This window comes from Cetorhinus maximus, chromosome 4, assembly GCF_964194155.1.
Source record: "Cetorhinus maximus chromosome 4, sCetMax3.hap1.1, whole genome shotgun sequence".
In the NCBI taxonomy this organism is placed as follows: Eukaryota; Metazoa; Chordata; class Chondrichthyes; order Lamniformes; family Cetorhinidae; genus Cetorhinus; species Cetorhinus maximus.
Genome location: NC_135882.1, coordinates 164,031 through 181,495, shown reverse-complemented (window position 1 = coordinate 181,495; position 17,465 = coordinate 164,031). Strand labels below are relative to the sequence as shown.

Sequence of the window (17,465 nt, the reverse complement as noted above, 5' to 3'; positions counted from 1 at the left end):
CCACCTCCAGCTCTAATTGAAATTAAAATCAAAAACTGTTACGTAGCTCTAGGATTATCGATGGTATTTCCTGGACCAATGTGACTTTGTTTTGCAGGAGATTGTAAGATTCTTTAAACAGAGAACCAGTTTTGCTCTCCCAGTCTTGAAACTTCTAAGTACGTTTTCACAAGCTATTGCTGTTTGGAGAGGGAAGAAAACATTTTCACTTCTCCACTGTAAACTCAACTAAATATTTCAACATACCTCTACTGGAAGTTGCTAAAATCACAACTGATTTTAGGTAGGGGTTTTAAAACAGTCTAACTCAGCATTTTATTCATATGAAGTTACTGACATTGCCTTTCAGTAAATGTCAAATGAAATTCAGCATAAATATAAAAGAGAGTGGCTGTTGGACTTAGAAACGTTAAGCATGTCCAGCAGACTGGCACTTGTACTGTGGTCAGCAGTTGCTTACATAGAAAGCCTTTTGATCAGATTTTGTGTTGTAATGGTTGACATCAAAGTTTAAATTTTTTTTTAAGTAACATTTAACAACAGGTATAACAGACTATTGCACCTTGCAGATGGTGTTTAAAAACCATGACCCTTTCAGGGACTATTCAAAGAGCAGGGGAATTTTGTGTTTTTGGCCAGTATTTCATCTCACTCATTACCATCTATTTGACCAGATAATTTGTTTTATTTGGAGATATCGCTGTGCTCTAATTGACTACAATGCTTTCCTACATTACAATTCAAAATAACTCATTTTCTGTGAAGTGCAAGGCCATGAATGTTTTGTTCTATATGGAATAAACAAGATCTTTATGTTGTAGATACATCAGGCAAAGCAATAAGATCCTGAACTCTCAACTGCAGTTGGAGAAATCAGTTTTATAGAAGTATTAAGCAAGTCTAAACTAAACATGTAACCTTATAGCTGTGCAAGAATCCTAGAAACAGCAAAAACATTTCTAATGACATAATTACAAGAAAGACTGATTTCTTTGGTACATAACATGTTTATAGCAAAGTTCATTGTTTCAGAGTGAATAGAAATATAATAAAACATCTGCAAAGCTATAATTTCTGTAGAATAACACATCAAAACTATAGTATATATCTCAGCAGTTTCACAAAATTTAAATATTTGAATAAAATATAATTAGGTGTTTATGCAATAAATCCAATACAAAGATCTTTTGTGAAACAATATTTTTGACACTATTATCTGGTTACAATTTGATTCTGCATTCAGAAAAAGCTGTTTGGATGACATGTAGTTCAGCAGGTTTCATCAGAAAATGAAAAACACTTGCACAGGAAAAGGACCCTTCATTGAGTGATTATAACCTGTCTCAATTGGATCTAAAGATATTAAACCCCTGTATGAAAATTTAAATCGTGTACTTGAAACATGACTTAAGACAGACTCGTGTTTAATTCTCTCTCCCAACCCACCTCCAAAAAAAACACATACAGAACTTGGCCAACTTCACTACTTTGTTATCTATCAAAGGTGGCAAACTGGGCAACCATCTGTGGAACTTTGCATTTTACTAGTTTAAGTAGTTTTTAAAGAGGGTCGTCCCCTGAATATTTGCTAATGACAAAGATTGAATCATCCAAAGTTGTTTTTCTGGTATCAGAATACAGAGTAAACTGCATTTTTAAGACTCTATTTCACAATAACCAACTAACTTCACATTAGATACAGGAAAATAACATGCTCAGAATGGCTTACAACAAATAAAAAAACAAGTATCTTGGAGCATGACGACTTTTGCAAAGCTCAATGCAATTTCTTTGTACTGAATATAGCACTCCATTGCACATTCCCATTACAAGCACAAAGATGGATCAAAAATTAGTGTTTAGTTTTCATGATTTTAAGATACTGCATTTTTAAAAAACGCTTTGGGTGGAATGGGGTGGGTGGGGATTAAACCCACAATAATGTTTTCGTTTTTACTGATTGTGTCTTTTAATGCAACCTGTTCATATTGAAACGCATGAAGCCTAGTGTCGTTCCTTGCAAAAACATTGGAATATTTTAATAGTTGCTTAAAAATTGAGATATATAACTTTGTGCCAGGCAGTGTTCTCCTTTATAGCAGAAAGTGAGTTAAGCACAGAAGTGGATTCTAATTAAAAAGAGCTACTCATTTAGTAGTAATTTGGTTTAATGACCATAATTGGCAGAGTCTACCAATCGTTTGTTCCAAAGTTGAAAAATTAAATGTAAAATGTAAGCTGTTTACCAATTTATGCTTCAATGCTAATAACTCCAATTTAAAATTAGGAAATGCACTTGGAGGGGGAAGAATTTAGTTCATACATTTATCCATGGACCTCTATTGTTTGACATAAAATGTGAGGAAAAAATGACTGTGACAATCAGGCATTGGCTGCAGTGAAACAACTGAATTACCCAAAACATGTTCTACATTTAATCAGCAAGCATTCAATAGTGAAAACTCAGTTGATTTCATTTTGGAACTATATACATGAAATACATAAACACTGATGCATCTCATCTTCATTATCCAGCACTGGAAATAGGATACAGAGCTTGACTTATTAATAAAAGGAATGGTTATTGATGAGTCCCAGCTCACTACACAATAATATTGGAATAGCCAGTGCATGCAATAAACCTCTGATGTGATCAGTGTTTCCCAGTTTGTCTCTCAGAATAGGTTGTTGTGGACTGTTGATTGAAGGTAGAAAACCAAGAAGTCATAGCAGACTTGGCGCTCGTGAGTGCCCCTCCTACAGACTGACCTGTATCAAGAAGCAACAAAAGGAAATAATGAAATCAGAAAACATTTTTGCAGGTCTGATCTTTATCCAGTTCAAATACTCAGGACACACAATTGACTTTTAGGTCAATTATGCACATTTAAGCAATTATTTTGTACTTAAATGTGCAAGAATTAAAAAAAAGTTTTTCAAATGCATAGCGAGTCAGTATCAAAAGAAAAAAAGACAAATTATGATGTCACCCCTTCGTTCTACTGAAAAGTGCACAGCCAAAACATTGTAAGCTTTCTTGTCTCTACATATGCGGCATCTTTTAAGCACCTGTAGTTTTACTTTTTATTCCACATATACCTGATGGGAGCTGATCTTAGTTATGTATGCCATAGTGTAGTATAGTTAACCATCAAAATCAGAATTAGGAAAAGCTGAGCTTCAGTTGTGTGTACTTCTACTTTCCTCACTCCTGACTAAATGCTCAACTTGTTTTAGACAAGGGACAGTTATACTTGTGAAGTTGGAGAACACACTTGACAACTCAAAACTCAAACCTTGTCTACTGAAAGGGATTCAAAACTCCTACCATATCAGTTATTCTATGTTTATAGTCTTTTAGCATGAGTGGTGGCACTTTCCTGGGCACAGAATAAGTTCCAAAATGGTATGATATAAAGGAGTCACCTTTGATGACACAATCCTACAAATGGATCTAATGTAAAAGCACTTGCTGTGAAGCTGCTCAAAACAAAGGAAATCTAACAGTTAAAGACAAACTGATGGAATGCGCATAACACCATCCTATTTTAATGACTGTAAAAATCTATTAAAAATTGCATGCTTGGGAGGCCAGTGATCAGCACTCCATTCATAGGTTTGATTGAATATGTATAACATTATAAAAACAGCAATTAGGACCAGGAAGGGAAGTTGGATGGTCAGCAGTTAGTACACCAATTTCTGCTTCGACTCATTCTGAAAATAAGACTTATTTATCAAACTCTTCCAAACAATGCTATATCTTACCGACTGCCTTTCCTGTCTGCACCATACTGCGGCTGGTGGAGATCATTGCATTGCCAAGTTTTTTCCCACGTTCACTATTCTGTACAGAACTGAAACAAAGAAACATCCAGTGAAGAACCTTCATTGTCATGGATAAAAGTGAGATGTTGACAAAGTGATTGCAATCTTGGGCTTAATGGAAGGTTGTGTGGCATACAGAAATTATGTCTGTTCCCCAGGCAGTATCACTTTCAGAACTACTTTCAATATTGGTTTTTAAATTTCCATAATAGCCATTAAAAGCTGCATTAGTACACTTTGAATTTTAGACAGGATTATGTATCAAGGATTCCAGAAAAAAAATACTGCTGCACATCAACTTTGAATACAAAAGGCTTCATCATTCTTCAAATCATTGCTGTCAACACCCACTCTAAGTATGAAAGTCCTATAATACCAACATTTTATTTTTTTCCCTTATTAAACTAATCTCATAAAATAGAAAATGATTGTGTTGAACCTCTAAACAGAGAAACCACCCTTTTTGACACTGCCCCTTAAAGAAATTTATTAAGACTGCTTATTTTGTTCCCATTTTGGTTAATGTTTCAAGTCCCTATGACTCTTCTTGAGGGATCTGGGTGTCCTGGTACATCAATCATAAATAATATGCAGGTACAGCAAATGATAAGGAAGGCAAATGGAATGTTGGCATAAAGGAAAGAGTATAAAAGTAGGGCACTGATGCTATTGCTGTACAGGGCCTTAGTGAGACTGCACCTGAAGTACTGTGTACAGTTTTGGTTTTGTCACTTAAGAAAGGATATAATTGCATTTAAGCAGTTCAGACTGCTCATTAGAGTTGAGAAGAATGGGAGGTGATCTTAGAAATATTTAAAATCCTCAGGGCACTCGACAGGATGGATGCTGAGGTATTTTTCCTCTTGTGGGAGAGTCTAGAACTGTGGGACACAGTTTAAAACTTAGAGGTCTCCCATTTAAGACAAGAGATGAAAATAATTTTTTCTCTCAGAAGATCGTTAGCATATGTAATTCTCTTCCCCAGAGAGCAGTGAAGACTTGAGTCATAGATTATTGATCGACAAAGGAGTCAAGGGTTTGGTTACGGGCACACAGCAAAGTGGAGTTGAGGCCATAATCAGATCAGCCATGATTTGATCAAATGGCGGAACAGGCTTGAGGGACCAAATAGTCCACTCCTGCTAATGTGTGTGTTCTGGTGGTGGAAACATTAGATTTTATCCACAGAGAAAGTTCTGGGTCTGTGAAAATTATCAAGCAATATTTACTTTTGATTCAAGAAACCTGACACTAGGAGTTCTGGAAACAAGTGATTGTAACCGTATTCCTTCAAGCTCCACATTAGCGCTATCTATTCTAAACTAATTTCCATGGTCCATCTCTGCACCTTCCATATTTTTATTCTTCAAGCGTTTATTTAATTCTGTAAACGCTGTGGTTGGTTTGGCTGAGGAACCCCTTGCGGAACTTCACAGGTAAGCATTTACACGGCAGTTACCCAGGAGTGCACACATCCTCTGGGCAATAATGCGCTGGGAACCATCCGAAAATGTGATTTAAAATGCAAACTTCGGATGGTTCCAACAGGGTTACACCAATAGTTGACCAGAAAAAGTTAGAAGAATTAAATCCTCTTCTAACTTCTGGGTAACAATGGTAAAGACCCAGACTGATGCACCCATGGGTCTTCCCTGACTCTCCCCCCCCCCGGGGGCCCCCTTAACCCCTGGTTAACCACCCCCCCGCCACAGTATTCCCCAACCCCCATGGGATTCCCCATACCCGCATGGGACTCCTCAACTGTGTTGCCCCCACCCTGCCGTGGGCCCAACTCTCACCCCTCGACCCGACCGGACCCCACCCCCTCCCAAATATCCGAACCCACCTACCCTCTCCTGATGTCAGAAACCCTCTGCCACCCTCACTCGACCTCCAAACACCCCCACCCCCAAATCCTATCTACTTACCTTCTCCACGGCCTGTCAATTTCATTCGAACCTTTAAACTCACCTGCTTTACGGCAGTGCTGTAAAAAAGGGGGCATGACCTCAATAGTGCTGGACTTTGAAGACAACTGCGCTGCCTGGATCTCGCCCGGTCGGAACTGGACTGTCGAGTGAGACACGCATAGAAGAAATTTGGCGTAGCTAAGTGGGCACAGGGTGGCAATCTGACGCTGATTGTCACGCCAAGGAAGTTATGGCCCTCTATATTCTAAAGATCTCTTGTCAAAAACTGTTCTCCTAATTGTCCCCGCTAAGATTCTAATGCTGACTATACACTTACATAATTCATTAACAAGTGAAAATAATTTTTCACCACTTATTCTCATTAACATGAGAACACAAGAAATAGGAGCAGGTAGCTGTTCAGCCCCTCGAGCCTGCTCCCCCATACAATAGGATCATGGTTGATTTGATTGTGGCCTTAACACCACTTTGCTTCCTGCCCCTCCCCATAACCCTTGACTCCCTTGCAGATTAAAAACCTGTCTAACTTAGCCTTGAATATATTCAATAACTCAGTATCCACTACTCTGTGTGATACAGAATTCCACAGACTAATGACTTACGAGACTTATGAGATTTAAAACAGTGCAAGGAGGAGAGAGAGTGGCGAGACTTCTGAGGTTTAAAAAGACTAGTAACGTGCATTAAGCATTAGTAAGATTTATCAGTATTAGTAATGTTCATTGGTAGTAGCAAGGCTTATTAGTATTGGTAAATCTTTATCAGTACTGGTTACATTTATTAGCAGGATTAAGTTGTATTAGCGGTAACAAGGTTAATAATTAATAAATAGCAGAAAGTCAGGGTTGTTCCAATCTTGAGAGTGCACATGTGTGCAATGTGGGAACTCCAGGACACTTCCCATGTCCTGGATAACCATATATTCAGAAAGTGTCATCAGTTGCAGCAGCTTGAGCTCTGCGTTTTGGAACTTGAGCAGTAGCTGATATCACTGTGGTGCATCTATGAGGTTGACAGCAACATGGATAGCAGGTTTATAGATATGTTTATCCCGCAGCTTAAGAGTATGCAGAGAAAGAGGGGGAATGGGTGACTGCCCGCCAAAAAGGAACTGTTAGGGAATGCAACAGTCCCCTAAGTACATCCCACTCTTCAACCAGTATTCAGTGCTGAATACTCATGAGAGTGATGGTTATTCAATGGAGTGCAGCCAGAGCCAAGTCCAAGGCAACACTGGTGGCTCAGATGTACAGGGGATGTACAAGGAAGACTGGAAGAGTTATAGTAATTGGTGATTCAATAGTTAGGGGAATAGACAGGCATTTCTGAAACGGTAGACGTGGATCCAGGATGATGTGTTGCCTCCCTGGTGCCAGGGTCAAGGATGCCACTGAGCAGCTTCAGAGCATCCTGAGGGGAAAGGGTGAACAGCCAGCAGTCATGGTCCACAATAGTACAAACAACATAGGCAGAAGGAGGGATGTGGTCCTGCAGTTAGAATTAGGGAGCTGGCTAAGGAATTAGCAAACAGGGCCTGAAAAGTAGTCATCTCTGGATTACTCCCAGCGCCATGTGCTAGTGAGCATAGAAATAGGAGGTTAGAGTATATGAATGTGTGGCTGGAGAAATGATGCAGGAGGGAGAGCTTTAGATTCCTGGGGTATTGGGTCCGGTTCTGGGGGAAGTGGGATCTGTACAAGCTGGATGGTTTGCACCTCACCAGGGCGGGACATATATCCTTGTCGGGAAGTTTGCTAGTACAGTTGGGCAGAGTTAAAACTAGTTTGGCAGGGGGATAGGAACCTGAAGATGAATTCAGATGGGACAAAATCAGAAATAGAAATGGAAGGCAGGAGGTTGTGAATGAGTCTGGAGGGCACAGGAAACAACAGAGAAAATAATAAAAAGAGTTTGGCAGTGCTCGAGGGTATATACTTCAATGCAAGGAGTATAACAAATAAAGTAGACAAGCTGAGAGCACAACAGATAAAAACATGGCAGCATGATACCATAGCTATTAAAGAGACATGGCTTAAAGAGGGGCAGAATGACAGCTGAACTTTCTGATTATGGAGTTTTCAGATGAGATAAAGGGGGGGGATGAAAAAAGAGAGACGGTGGCAATTTTGGTTAATGAAACAATTAACAGCTTTGAGAAGGGATAATATGTTAGAAGGATCATCAAATGAGGCCATATGGATTGAGCTAAGGAACAAAAAAAGGGGAAGAGTGTACTATAGATCCCCAAACAGTCAAAGTGAGATAGAAGAGCAAATCTCTGAGAAGTGCAACTTCTTTTTACCTCTTTTAACTATCCCTATATTAACTGTGATAACTTTAGTGTGAAAGGAATGGAGGGAACAAAATTGAGGTGCGTTCAGTGGAATCTTTTTGGCCAGTATGTAGCAAATCTAACAAGATTCTGGACTTAGTTTTAGAAAATGAAGCTGGGCAAGGTGGAAGAAGTGGCAGTGGAAGAGCATTTTGGTAGTAGTGATCATAATTCAGTTAATTTGAACATAATTGTGGAAAAGGGAAAAGATAGGAGCAGGAGTCGGCCATTTAACTCATCAAGTCTGCTCTGCCATTCAGTATAATCATAGCTGATCATCCACTTCAATGCCTTTTCCCCAGACTATCCCATATCCCTTTATAGCATTGGTATTTTAAAAATCTGTCAATCTCTGCTTTAAACATAATGACTGAGCTTCCACTAGCCCTCTGGGGTAGAGAATTCCAAAGATTCACAACCGTCTTAAGTAAAAAAAAATTCTCCTCATCTCAGTCCTAAGTGGCTTCCCCCTTATTTTGAAATTGTGTCCCCTGGTTCTAGACTCCCCAATCAGGGGAAACACCTTACCTGCATCTGCCCTGTCTATTTTAAGTATTTTGTAGGTTTCAATGAGATCACCTCCCATTCTTCGAAACTGTAGAGAATACAGGCCCAGTTTCTCCAATCTCTCTTCATAGGACAGTCTTGCCATCCTGGGAACAAGTCTGGTGAACATTTGCTGCACTCCCTCTTTGGCAATAATTTACCTTTCTAAGGTAAAGGGATCAAAACTGCGCACAGTACTCCAGGTGCAGTCTAACCAAGGTTCTATATAATTGAAGCAAGATTTCGCTACTCCTGTACTCAAATCCTCTTGCGATAAAGGCTAACATACCATTAGCTTCCTAATTCCCTGCTGTACCTGCATGTTAGCTTTCAGTGACTTATGGACAAGGACACCCAGGTCCCTTTGTACATCTACACTTTCTAATCTCTCACCACTTAAGAAATACTCTGCAGATCTGTTCCTCCTACCAAAGTGGATAACCTCACATTTTTCCACATTATATTCTATCTGCCATGTCCTTGCCCACTCACTAAGTCTTTTCAAATCCCATTGAAGTTGCTTTACATCTTCCTCAAAACACACATTCCCACCTCGCTTTGTGTCATCCGCAAACTCGGAAATATTACATGTGGTTCCCAGATCCAAATCACTGATTTATGTTGTGAACAGCTGGAGCACAAATATTGATCCTTGCGGTACCCCACTAGCCACAGCCTGTCAACGCGAGAATGACTTGTTTATTCCTACTCTGTTTTCTGCCCGTCAGCCAATCCTTAATCCATGCCAGTATATTACCTCCTATCCCATGTGCGTTAATTTTGCTAACCAACCTCCTGTGGGGGACTTTAAACAAAAGCCTTCTGAAAATCCAAGTATACTATGTCCACTGACTCCCTTTTATCAATTCTCTTGGTAACATCCTCAAAAGACACCAACAGATTCTCAAACATGATTTCCCATTCATAAATCCATGTTGACCATGCCCAATCAGATCATTATTATCCAAGTGCCCATTTATCACATCCTTTATGAAAGATTCTAGCATTTTCCCTACTACTGATGTCAGGCTAACAGGTTTTCTCCCTCCCTCCCTTCTTAAATAGTGGGCTGACATTTGCTACCTTCCAATCTGCAGGAACTGTCCCAGAATCTAATAAACTTTGGAAGATAATCACCAATGCATCCACTATCTCCACAGCTATCTCTTTCAACCCTCTGGGATGTAGTACATCAAGTCCTAGGTACTTATCAACCTTCAGTTCCATTAATTTCTCCAATACAGTATTACTAATACTAATTTCCTTCAATTCCTCATTCTTCCTAGTTGCTTGGATTTCTAATTCTGGGAGATTTCTTTATCTTCCTCAGTGAAGACAGACACAAAGTAATCATTTAGCCTCTCTGCCATTTCTCTATTCCCCATTATAAATTCTCCTGACTCTGCCTGTAATGGACCCACATTTGTCTTAGCCAAACATTTCCTTTTTATATATCTATAGAAGCTTTTACAGTCTGTTTTTATGTATTTTGCTAGTTTACATTCATATTCTATTCTCCCTTTATCAGTTTCTTGGTCCTCCTTCACTGTTTTCTAAAATGCTCCCAATCCTCAGGTTTATCACTATTTCTGGCAACTTCATAGGCCTTTTTAAAAAAATCTTATGCAATCCTTAACTTCCTTTGCGAGCCACAGTTGACTGACTTTTCCTTCTGGGTTTTATGTATAATTGCTGTAAACTATGTAATAATTCTTTAAAGACTATCCTTTGCCTATGCACCGACATACCTTTTAATTATTTTCCCAATCCACTTCAGCTAATTTGCCCCTCATTCCTTCATAATTTCTTTTGTTCAAATTTAACACCCTGGCTTCAGATTGAACTACTTCACTTTCAAACAGAATGTAAAATTCTATTGTATTATGGTCACTCACCCCTAAAGGTTCTTTTACAACAAGATTATTAATTCGCCTTTTGTGTCACATAACACCAGATCTAAGATGTTCCCTAGTTGGTTCCTCAACATACTGCTCTAGAAAGCCATTCCTAACACATGTCAGAAACCCATCCTCCACAGCATTAGTGCTCATTAGATTTACCCAGTATAAATGCAGATTGATGTCACCCAAGGTTAATGTATTACCCATGCTATGTGCTTCTCAAGTCTCCTGATTAATACCATGCCCCACACCACTACTGTCTGGTGGCTTATAAACAACTCCTACCAATGTTTGCTGCCCCTGTTTCTTAGCTCCACCCAAACAGATTCCACATTTTGTTCTTCTGATCTGAGATCCTCCCTTGCTAATGTACTGACTCTATCCCTTATTATCTGCGCAAAACCAGCTCCTTTTCCTTTTTGCCTGCCCTTCCCAAACGTTGAATACCCTTGACTATTCAGTTCCCAGTCTTGGTCACCTTGCAGCCATGTTTCTGTAATGGCAATTAAATCATACCCATTTACCTCTATTTGTGCCTTTAAATCATCTACCTTGTTATGAATGCTGCACATATTCAGGTAGAGTTCCCTTAACTTTGTCTTTTTGACATTATTCCGCGTTCTAGGCTTACTTGATGCTTGCCTTTGTTTCGCCTGCTACTTGCTACTTCCCGTTACCAGTGTTACTTCCTCCCAATTTGAGATGGGTTCCCACCCCCCTGACAAGCTAGTTTAAGCCCTTCCCAACAGCACTAGTAAATCTTCCTGCAAGAATATTAATCCCTGTCCTGTTAGGGTGTAACCCGTCCATCTTGTACTCGTCCCACCTGTCCCAGAACCTGTCCCAATGCCTCAGAAACCTCCCTCCTACAATTCTTCAGCCACATGTTCAATCAATCAATCCTCCTATTCCCATGCTCACTAATATCTGGCACTGGGAGCAATCCTGAGATTACTGCTCTTGCTTTTTAATTTCCTTCCTAACTCCCTAAAATCTGCTTTCAAGACCCCATCCCTCTTCCTACCTAGTTGTTGATACCTATGTGGACCACGGCCTCCGGCTGTTCACCCTGCCCCAGTAGAATATCCTGTAGCCGCTCCGTGACATGCTTGACCCCTGGTACCAGGGAGGCAACACACCATTCTGGAGACATGTTTACTGCTGAAGAAAAACCTATCTGATACTCTGACTATCTAAACCCCTATTACTATTACTCTTCCACTCTTCTTCTTCCCTCCTGTGCAGCTGAGGCACCTATGGTGCCACAGATTTGGCTCTGGTTGCACTCCCGAGGAACCATCGTCCTCACCGATTAGGAATCAAGATAAGACACAGGGGCTCCTATGCTACCTGTCTGGTTCTCTTAGGCTGCCTAACGGTCACCCATTCCCTCTCTGCCTGCATGCTCCTAACCTGCAGTGTGACCACCTCCGCAAATATGCTATCCATGCTGTTCTCTGCCTCATGGATGCACATCAGTGCTTCCAGCAGCACTTGAGTTCCAAAAACCGGAACTCACGCTTCTGCAGCCGGTGACATTTCCTGAAGATGTATTCGTCTAGGACACATGGTGCGTCTAAGGCTTCCCACATACGGCAGGATGTACATTCTACAATGCTGAGCTGACATGCTATACGTAATTTTAAAAATTATTTATTACAATTAGAATAAGTGCTGAAGTAAGAACCAGCTACTGGAGGCTGAAAAATATAGAAAAAGGAGCACCTCCCTCATTGAACTCCCTCACTCACCAAACTCCCAGCTTGACACACTGTGCACCCAAAGCAGATCACTCAGTGCAGACATGGCCTTCTTCTGTGTTGTTATGATTCTATATGATTCTAATGACCCTCAGAGAAGAAATTCCTCCTTATCTCCATCTTAAATGAGAGAACCCATATTTATAATCTGATTTCCCCTAGTTCTAGATTTCCCCATGAAAGGAACCATTATCTCAGCATCTACCCTAGAATCTTATATGTTTCAATCAGATCATGTTTTATTCTTCTAAACTCCTAAGAGCATAGGCCCAATGTCCTCAACATTTCCTCATAAGATAACCCCTTCATCCCAGGAATCAACATAAGAACCCTTCTCTGAACTGCTCCCAAGGTAAGTATATCCCTCCTTGCGCAAGGAGACCAAAACTTTACACAGTACTCTAGGTGCGGCTTCACCAAAGACCTGAACAGTTAGAGCAAGATTTCTGTGCTTTTATACTCCACCCCTTTCAAAAAAGGCTAAAACTCCTAATTATTTCTGCATGCTAACTTTTTGTGATCCATGTATGAGGACACCCAGATCCTTCTGTGCTGCAGTATTCTGCAGTCTTTCTCCATCACCTCTAGAGATGTGCTGGTTGGTAGAACTTGGGCTCTTCTTCATAGGTAATGTTCCAATGAACAAGACGGGTTTTACATCATTTGTTTGCAATATTGAAGGAAATGTAAATGGGTTTCGTTGGCATCAATCATTGAGAAGGATCCAGAACTCACTGTCCACAAGGGTGCTCAAAACAGAAACAATGAACTGAAAAGGAAATTGGTTGGACACTGGAAGGAAATAAACCAGCAAAGCTACGGGGATTGAGGGGAGAATGGGACTGACTGGACTGCCCCATTAGGAAGCCGAATGGTCTACCTTCTGTACCGTAAATGACTCTATGATAATTGAGTTACCAGAGGTCGAAGATGAGAACACTCAAATCAAACCAACAATTAGGATGGAGTAGTAGTATTGTCACCAGACTAATAATGCTCAGGGGAAACAGGTTCAACTCCCACCACAGCAGTCTAATGATGACCATGAAACCATTGTTGATTGTCAGAAAAATCTAGTCTGGCCTACATGTGACTCTGGACCCACAGCAATGTGGTTGACTCTTAAATGCCCCTGAAATGTCTTAGCAAGCCACTCAGTTATATCAAACCGCTAAAAAGCCTGGCCTAAAAGAAATGAAACTGGACGGACCACCCATCATCGACCGAGGCACCAGAAGTGCCAATGGCAATCTCAGACCTGTCGACCCTGCAAAGTCATCCTTAGTAACATCTGGGGGCTTATGCCAAAATTTGGAGAGCTGTCTCGCAGCCTGACAAAGTCATTCTCATGGAATCATACCTTACAGATAATGTCCCAGACATCACCATCATCATCCCTGGTGGCGGTGCAGTGGTATTCAGTTGGGAGGGAATTGTCCTGGGAGTCCTCAACATCAACCCTAGACCACATGAAGTCTCTTGGCATCAGGTCAAATATGGGCAAGGAAACTTCCTACTGATTACCACGTACCACCCTCCCTCAGCTGATGAATCAGTGCTCCTCCAAATTGAACACCACTTGGAGGAAGCACTGAGGGTGGCAAGGGCACAGAATGTACTCTGGGTGGGGGACTTCAATGTCCATTACCAAGAGTGGCTCGGCAGCACCACTAGGGCTCGGCCTGTAAGGGACCTAGCTGTTAGACTGGGTCTGTGGCAGGTGGTGAGGGAACCAAGAGGGGAAAATCATACTTGACTTCATCCTCACCAACCTGCCTGCTGCAGATGTATGTGTCTATGACAGTATCAGTAGGAATGACCACTGCACAGTTCTTGTGGCGATGAAGTCTTGCCTTCACATTGATGATACCCTCCATCATGTTGCGTGGCATTACCACTGTGCTAAATGGAATAGATTTCGAATGGATCTAGCAATTCAAGGCTAGACATGCATGAGGCACTAGGGACCACCAGCAGCAGCATTGTATTCTACTACAATCTGTAACCCCATGGCCAAGCATATCTCCCCCCTCTACCATTACCGCCAAACCAGGAGATCAGTTCTAGTTCAATGAAGAGTGCAGGAGGGCATGCCAGGAGCAGCATCAGGCATACCTAAAAATGAGGTGTCAACCTGAAGCTACAACACAGGACTACTTGCATACCAAACTGCATAAGCAGCAAGCGATAGACTGAGCTAAGTGATTTCACAACCAATGCATCAGATCTAAGCCCTGCAGTCCTGCTACATCCAGTTGCGAATGGTGGTGGACAATTAAACGACTCACTGGAGGAGGAGGCTCCACAAATATCCCCATCCTCAATGATGGGGGGAACCCAGCACATCAGTGCAAAAGATAAGGCTGAAGCATTTGCTACAATCTTCAGCCAGAAGTGCCGCGTGGAGTAAGAGGCGCATGATCAGCGAGTGGAGACTTCGACCTGCGTGAGACAGAAACCGAGTGAGTGTATTTGGGAATTTGATTCAAGTGGGAATTCAGTGCATAAGGGGAAAGAGGTGCTGTAGGGAGGTTTACTGCAAGAGGTGCGACTTAGAATAGATTATTGGCAGTTAGGTAATTAAAGGAGTTAGGGAATATGTGGAAAGAGGTGCTCTTTTGCTTTCTGCTTTGTCACTTTCTCAGCCTTCGAGAAGTGGTGGTACTTTGCGACAGGGGAAGAAGCTCATTATTAGGTGAGTATCTGGTAAGTGACTAAGGTTTATTCTATTCCTAAGGTTCAAAATAGTCTAGCAACTGGTGGTAAGTTTAATAAAATATATAAAAACAAAAGTAAAATATATAATTGAATAACAATTAAATAGTTAATTAGAACACATTAAGGATGTCAGGACAGGTGGTGTGTCGCAGCTGCAGCATGTGGGAGCTCCTGGATGCCAGTTTGATCCAGGGCAAACATGGCTGCAGTAAGTGTTTGAAATTTGAGCAGCTTCAGCTTAGAGTTCATGGGCTGGAGACTGAACTACAGGCACTGTGATGTATCAGGGAGGGGGAAAGTTACATGGATTCTTTGTACCAGGAGGCAGTCACACCTCTTAAGTCAGGGTCTTCTGATTTGGCCAGTGGTCAGGGACAGGGAAGTGTGACTGCGAGTGGGGCAGGTAAGGGGGATCAGAGGGCAGGAGTGCAGGAGTGTGAGCCTCTGCAATTGTCCAACAGGTTTGAGGTTTCTTCAGCTTGTTTGGATGAGAGTGGGGGCTGCTGGGTGGATGAGCTAACTGGCCGTGGCACAGGAAGCCATTCAAGTTGGGGGAGCAAAAAGGAATGTAGTGGTGCTAAGGCATAATATAGTCAGAGGGATTGATACTGTTCTCTGCAGCAAAGAGTGTGAGTCCAGACGAATGTGTTGCCTGCCTGGTGCCAGGGTGCGGGACATCTGCTTGGGGCTGGAGGGGAACTTGCAGTGGGAGGGGTAAGAACGCAGTTGTCGTGGTTCATGTAGGCACCAATGACACAGGCAGGACAAAGAAGGAGCTTCTGCATAGTCAGTATGAGGACCTAGGCACCAAATTAAGATGCAGAATCTCAAGGGACATAATCTCTGGATTATTACCTGAGCCATGTGCAAATTGGCACAGGATGAAACAGATGAGAGAGATGAACGTGTGGCTCAAAGACTGGTGTGGGAGAAGTGGGTTCTAATTCGTGGGGGACTTGCACCTGAACTGGGGGAAGTGGGATTTGTACCATTGGGACGGTCTACATCTGAACTGTGCTGGGACCAGTGTTCTTGCGAGCTGCCTAACTAGGGAAGTTGAGAGGGTTTTAAACTAAATAGCGGGGGCAAGGGATCAAATTTGGAAAGATGTGGTAAACCAAAGAGGAGAGACAAGGCAAAGGAGACAGGTATTATTACAGGAAATGAAAAACAGACCGTGACAGGAAGGAATAGAAGGTATAAACCTAACAGTAAATCAACAGATGAAACTAGAAGTTATAAAAGGAATAAAAGGATAAAAGTAAAAGCTCTGTATCTGAATGCGCGTAGCATTCGAAACAAAACAGATGAACTGACAGCAACTAATTATGATTTGATCGCCATTATGGAGACATGGCTGCAGGAGGACATGGATTGAGACCTGAATATTGAAGGGTACAGGATATTTAGGAAGGACAGGAAGTGAGGAAAAGGTGGACGGATGGCTCTGTTAGTTAATGATGGTATTAACACAATAGAGAGGGATGACCTAAGTTCAGGAAGCCAGGATGTGGAAACAATTTGGGTAGAGATGAGAAATGGTAAAGGCAAAAAGTCACTTGTGGAAGTTGTGTTCAGGCCCCCTAACAGTAACCACATCATAGCGTTGAGCATAAAGGAAGAAATAGTTGGAGAGCTTCTCAGAAAGGCACGGCAATAATCATGGGAGATTTTAATTTACATAAGACTGAAAAAGTCAGATGGGCAAAGACAGCCTAAATGAGGAGTACATGGAATGTTTTTGGGATAGTGTCTTGGAACAGCATGTTCTGGAGCCAATGAGAGAGCAAGCTATACTAGACCTGGTATTGTGCAATGATCTCATAGAGAAGGCACCCCTAAGTAGCAGTAACTATAATATGATAGAATTTTACATTCAGTTTGAGGGAGAGAGGAGTGGGTCTGAGACTAAATTTTTAAACTTAAATAATGCTAATTATGAGGGCATGAAAACTGAGCTGACGAAAATGAATTGGCAAATTAGGTTAAGGGATAGGTCAATAGAGCTGCAGTGGCTAATATTTAAGGGGATATTTCAGAATGCACAGAATAGATACATTCCAACGGGTAAGAAAGAGACCAAGGGATGGGCACACCATCTGTGGTTAACTAGAAAGGTTACAGATAGTATCGAAAAGCATATAATCGTGTAAAGACACATGGCAGGTCAGAAGATTGGACAGAATATAAGGAACAGCAAAAGATGGCTAAAGAACTAACAAGAAGGGAAAAATTAGATTATGAAAGAAAGCTAGCCAGAAGTATAAAAACAGATAGTAAGAGTCTTTACAAATATTTTAAAAAGAAAAGAGTTAACAAAGTGAACATTGGTCTGATAGAAAGTGAGTCTGGAGAACTGATAATGGAAAAGGAGATGGCAGATGAATTGAACAAGTATTTTGCATCAGTTTTCACTATAGAGAATACAAGTAACATCCCAGAAGCAGCT

General features: G+C 41.3%; 1 protein-coding gene across 2 annotated transcripts in view; it reads right to left on the bottom strand.

Annotated features, from left to right (window-relative positions):
* Positions 1-859: 859 nt before the first annotated feature.
* The window catches only part of avl9 (AVL9 homolog (S. cerevisiase)), a 145,025-nt gene continuing 128,419 nt past the window's right edge, over positions 860-17,465 (bottom strand). For both annotated transcript variants that reach the window (XM_078539792.1, XM_078539793.1), the window contains 2 exons: positions 3,769-3,857; positions 860-2,769 (listed from right to left, as the gene is read on the bottom strand). In XM_078539792.1, the coding sequence (XP_078395918.1) occupies positions 2,654-2,769; positions 3,769-3,857 (205 nt within the window). In that variant the 3' untranslated portion in view covers positions 860-2,653. The remainder of the gene's footprint in view (positions 2,770-3,768; positions 3,858-17,465) is intronic.